The sequence below is a fragment of the Mizuhopecten yessoensis genome, unplaced genomic scaffold (assembly GCF_002113885.1).
Source record: "Mizuhopecten yessoensis strain PY_sf001 unplaced genomic scaffold, ASM211388v2 scaffold2781, whole genome shotgun sequence".
Lineage (NCBI taxonomy): Eukaryota > Metazoa > Mollusca > Bivalvia > Pectinida > Pectinidae > Mizuhopecten > Mizuhopecten yessoensis.
This window is the reverse complement of record NW_018404716.1, coordinates 328135-333423: the sequence shown is the minus strand read 5'-3', so window position 1 is coordinate 333423 and position 5289 is coordinate 328135. Positions and strand designations below refer to the sequence as shown.

General features: G+C 38.9%; 1 protein-coding gene across 1 annotated transcript in view; it reads right to left on the bottom strand.

The window, feature by feature from the left end:
- The window catches only part of LOC110446555 (thioredoxin domain-containing protein 11-like), a 92524-nt gene that overhangs the window by 40515 nt on the left and 46720 nt on the right, over positions 1 to 5289 (bottom strand). The window contains exon 12 of the mRNA XM_021491758.1: positions 3915 to 3995. Within this exon, the coding sequence (XP_021347433.1) occupies positions 3915 to 3995 (81 nt within the window). The remainder of the gene's footprint in view (positions 1 to 3914; positions 3996 to 5289) is intronic.

Below are 5289 nucleotides of genomic sequence, written 5' to 3'. Positions count from 1 at the left end.
CGCCCGCCCGCCCGCCCGCTCATGTGATAACATAATACATCCCCGTCTGCGACGGGCGTATAAAAACCTAGGGGTATACTTTGACAGTTCTCTGAACATGAAGAAACAAGTGAACGCGATTGCCAAATCCTGTTACTACCAGATCAGGAACATGGGCTGTATTCGGCAGTTTCTAACTGCAGATGCATGCAAGATTTTGGTGCATTCACTTGTTACCTCTCGGTTGGATTATGGTAATGCCCTGCTCTGTGGTATATCTGACAAACTAACTAGTCGTCTGCAGAGGGTTTAGAACACTGCAGCACGGCTAGTTACTCGTACTTGAAAGAGAGAGCACATCACACCTGCGCTTTATTCGTTGCACTGGTTACCTGTACGATACAGGTCGCAGTACAAAATTCTGGTATACACATACGAGGCACTGAATGGAACAGCTCCTCAATACCTACAGGAACTTGTTACCCTGTATCAGCCGTCAAGATACAAAATTCTGGTATACACATACAAGGCACTGAATGGAACAGCTCCTCAATACCTACAGGATCTTGTTACCCTGTATCAGCCGTCAAGATCACAGCGGTCGGAGTCAGAATCTTTGTTGTGTGTCCCAAAATCACGTACTGTGACCTATGGAAACAGATGCTTTGGGAGTGTTTCGGCTACGTTGTGGAATAGCTTACCATCTGCTATTAGGAAGTCGAATACCCTGGACAAGATGATGGCCATTCTGAGTACTGATATCAAGATGATGGCCATTCTGAGCACTGATATTAAGATGATGGCCATTTTGAGCACTGATATCAAGTTGATGGCCATTTTGAGCTCTGATATCAGATGATGGCCATTCTGAGCACTGATATCAGATGATGGCCATTCTGAGCACTGATATCAAGTTGATGGCCATTCTGAGCACTGATATCGAGATGATGACCATTCTGAGCACTGATATCGAGATGATGGCCAATAACACGAAGACATGATAAACATCAAGGCTATGTATCAACAGTACTTGTCCCTTACAAAATATTTAGAATCAGTTATTTTTTAGTGTTTTGATCAATTAATTCCCTTGACTATTTAAATACAAAAATACATTTTTATCTTCATTGCATCCTATTATTCTCATGCTAGTGGAAGTTTTATTGTGACATAATAATTATTTATTATTCTTGTTTTAACAAATTAACAATTAGGAATACAAATCTGACATTATTTTTCTCTTTACAAGAGGGAAACAAATGAAGAAAAGGCAACAGTAACATTCATTATATCACCACTGTCTCGCTTTAATGGCTTCTCTCAGGAGAAATCAACCAACAAAATTAATTAAATTCCTCAAATGCTTGCACCCTACAGACAAATACACAATGAGTCATAACACACCCCAGACTCAAACCAAATGTCACGACTTTTGACCTAGTCTGATCTAATTATCTACCAACTGATTGGCCAGAAGTGCTGAGACACAGAAACATTGGCTGGCACTCACCGGAGCACAGTGATTGTTCAAATGGTGCTTTGAAATGCTGTTTTTTAGCTAATTTTAAAACAAGACATTGGCAAACAAACAACAATGATTCAGTGCTGAAGTCAAATTTGTACAGGAATTACACTAAGATTTTCTATACATGTACTGTTGAGTTATTGACCAATATCATTCTAAATAATTTCTATCATACCCCCAAAATGTCCACATCCAATCCTTCTGGCCAGAATTAGACAAAAACAAAAAATCTCTAGTAAGCTTTGAATATCAAATTATCTTCGATAATAAAAATGTTTCATTTGTGAAATGCTCTGAATAATAACTACAGGTATTAGTTGTGAAGGTAGGGCATCAGATATGTTAAAGTAATTTCTGTTTAATCATTTCAAACTTGTGATAATTATTTTTGTGTCATTAAAGAAGACCTTCTTTTACAACTTCAGACCGTGAATTATTTCTGAACACAACCACAAGTTCAACAAGCAGTCCACACCTTTATATTTTAATAAGACCTAGTTATGCTGATAATATAGCAATACCACCAATCAAACTCATACATATAGGGTTCCATTTTGAAATTAATCAAATATATGAGTAATACTTCAAAACTAATCACAAATAAGAGTTAGATTTTAAAACTAATCACACATAATTATGAGTTAGATTTTAAATTAATCACACACAATTATGAGTTAGATTTTAAAACTAATCACACATAATTATGAGTTAGATTTTAAAACTAATAACACATAATTATGAGTTAGATTTTAAACTATTCATACAAGCAGAGTAACACTTACATATGTAAGACTTTCCATACATGTTTATCGTAAGATTGACCAGAACTCTAAGCCATAGGTAAAGAAATACCCCGAAATAGTTCTATAAAAGGGCACAACTCCCATAAAATATAGAACACCAGATAAAAAAAGTAAGTGCAGGAACACAACTTCAGATTGAAGTTCAGTAATTACATGGATTATCTGCCCTTGAAATAAGCACTTTGTTAAAGGTGGAGCATTGTAAAATTGTCATTACAAAGCCTTCATCTTCAGGTAAGTTTGTCAACCCAATAACTTCAAACATCCCATTCCACTAGTGAGGATGACTATTTGTGTGAAATACTTACACACTGGGGAGTGGTTTTAATTCATTTATATTATACAAACACTATCACACATACTTGGACCATGTACTCCAATACTTAACTATGGGCAGGGAATATCACTGGCACAAACATGTACTCCTGTACTTACCTATATGCAGGGAAGAAGAAGAGAGTTGGATAGCTACTGACTGTACACCTGTACTTACCTATAAGCAGGGAAGGAGAGGAGAGTTGGATAGCTACTGACTTTGTACTCCTGTATGTACATATAGGCAGGGAAGGAGAGGAGAGTTGGATATCTAATGAATGTGTACTCCTGTATGTACATATAGGCAGGGGAGAAGAGGAGAGTTGTATAGTTGCTGACTGTACACCTGTACTTACCTATGGGCAGGGGAGAAGAGGAGAGTTGTATAGTTGCTGACTGTACACCTGTACTTACCTATAAGCAGGGAAGGAGCGGAGAGTTGGATAGCTACTGACTGTACCCCTGTACTTACCTATAAGCAGGGAAGGAGCGGAGAGTTGGATAGCTACTGACTGTGTACTCCTGTATGTACATATAGGCAGGGAAGGAGAGGAGAGTTGGATATCTAATGACTGTGTACTCCTGTATGTACATGTAGGCAGGGGAGAAGAGGAGAGTTGGATAGTTACTGACTGTACACCTGTACTTACCTATGGGCAGGGAAGAAGAGGAGAGTTGGATAGCTACTGACTGTACACCTGTACTTACCTATGGGCAGGGAAGAAGAGGAGAGTTGGATAGCTACTGACTGTGTACTCCTGTATGTACATATAGGCAGGGAAGGAGAGGAGAGTTGGATATCTAATGACTGTGTACTCCTGTATGTACATGTAGGCAGGGGAGAAGAGGAGAGTTGGATAGTTACTGACTGTACACCTGTACTTACCTATGGGCAGGGGAGAAGAGGAGAGTTGGATAGCTACTGACTGTACACCTGTACTTACCTATGGGCAGGGAAGAAGAGGAGAGTTGGATAGCTACTGACTGTACACCTGTACTTACCTATGGGCAGGGAAGAAGAGGAGAGTTGGATAGCTACTGACTGTACACCTGTACTTACCTATGGGCAGGGAAGAAGAGGAGAGTTGGATAGCTACTGACTGTACACCTGTACTTACCTATGGGCAGGGAAGAAGAGGAGAGTTGGATAGCTACTGACTGTACACCTGTACTTACCTATGGGCAGGGAAGAAGAGGAGAGTTGGATAGCTACTGACTGTACACCTGTACTTACCTATGGGCAGGGAAGGAGAGGAGAGTTGGATAGCTACTGACTGTACACCTGTACTTACCTATGGGCAGGGAAGAAGAGGAGAGTTGGATAGCTACTGACTGTGTACTCCCACGGTAAATCATTGGTATCAGCATTGATCCTGGAAAGATAAAACAGGTTTCAAGAGCTGCAATTTTGAAAAATATCTTGGATATGGATATTCTTACTGTCATCTATTAAAAAGGCTATGGTTTCGCATTGAAAAGACCAGACATTCTATTATAAGAGATAATTGTATTCAAGTTTCAAAAACATATTTGAAATTTGATGTACAAGTTAATATGGGAAATATTAATGAATATTGATAAGTGTGGCTTCCCAAACAGATATCAATTTTGGAAGATTTGACTCACTCCCTTTAGATAAGTAGATAAGTCTGAAGCAGTTCAGTGTAAACTTTAATTTTAACTCCATCAGAAATCTCGGTCATAGCAAGATTGTTTACGAAATTGTGTAAAAAAAAAAAAAAAAAAATATATGACAGACCTTCCAACAAATTACGGTAGCAGAATAGGTTATAGATGATGTAACCTGCTGATAACATATGGTGTGGTGGAATAAGCCTAAATTTGTACTTTGGGCCCCATAACTCCACTCCCAAGAGAGTATGTATATCACACAATTATTTAACAGGCTAATTTTCTAAAACCTCATCAAGTCAATCTAACAAGCTAAGCTTGGTTATACCCTGATAGCTTGGGTTTTCTGGTCTCCTCTAAAAGGACCTAAAGTCTGCTGGGGTCGCTATAGTACTATTTAGTAAAGACAGACAGACATTCTTTATTTCCTCTTTTACAAGACTAAAATACAGCTACAGGCAGAATATCAATGTTTGATTAATAAGAACCTATTAAAAGATTTAAACATATGATGCCTGTGACCTTGAATGTGGTAGCCCTTCATCCCACCATGCTACAGGCACAATTTCAGTACCCTGGGCCATTTGGTTATTGAGAAGAAGTTGTTTCAAGATTTTAACATATTTGACTGCTGTGACCTAGAAAGTGAGTCAAGGTCATTNATCCCAGCATGCTACAGGCCCAATATCAGTACCCTGGGCCTTTTGGTTATTCAGAACAAGTCGTTTGAAGATTTTAACATATTTGACCCCTGTGACCTTGAAAGTGGGTCAAGGTAATTAATTTGGACAAAATTGGTAGTCCTTCATCCCAGCATGCTACAGGCCCAATATCAGTACCCTGGGCCTTTTGGTTATTGAGGAGAAGTTGTTTGAAGATTTTGAGACATTTGACCCCTGTGACCTTGAAAGTGGGTCAAGGTCATTCATTTGAACAAACTTGGTAGCCCTTCATCCCAGCATGCTACTGGCTAAATATCATCAGCCTGGGCCTCTTGGTTTTTCAGAAGAAGTTGTTTAAATTAACAAGAGGCCA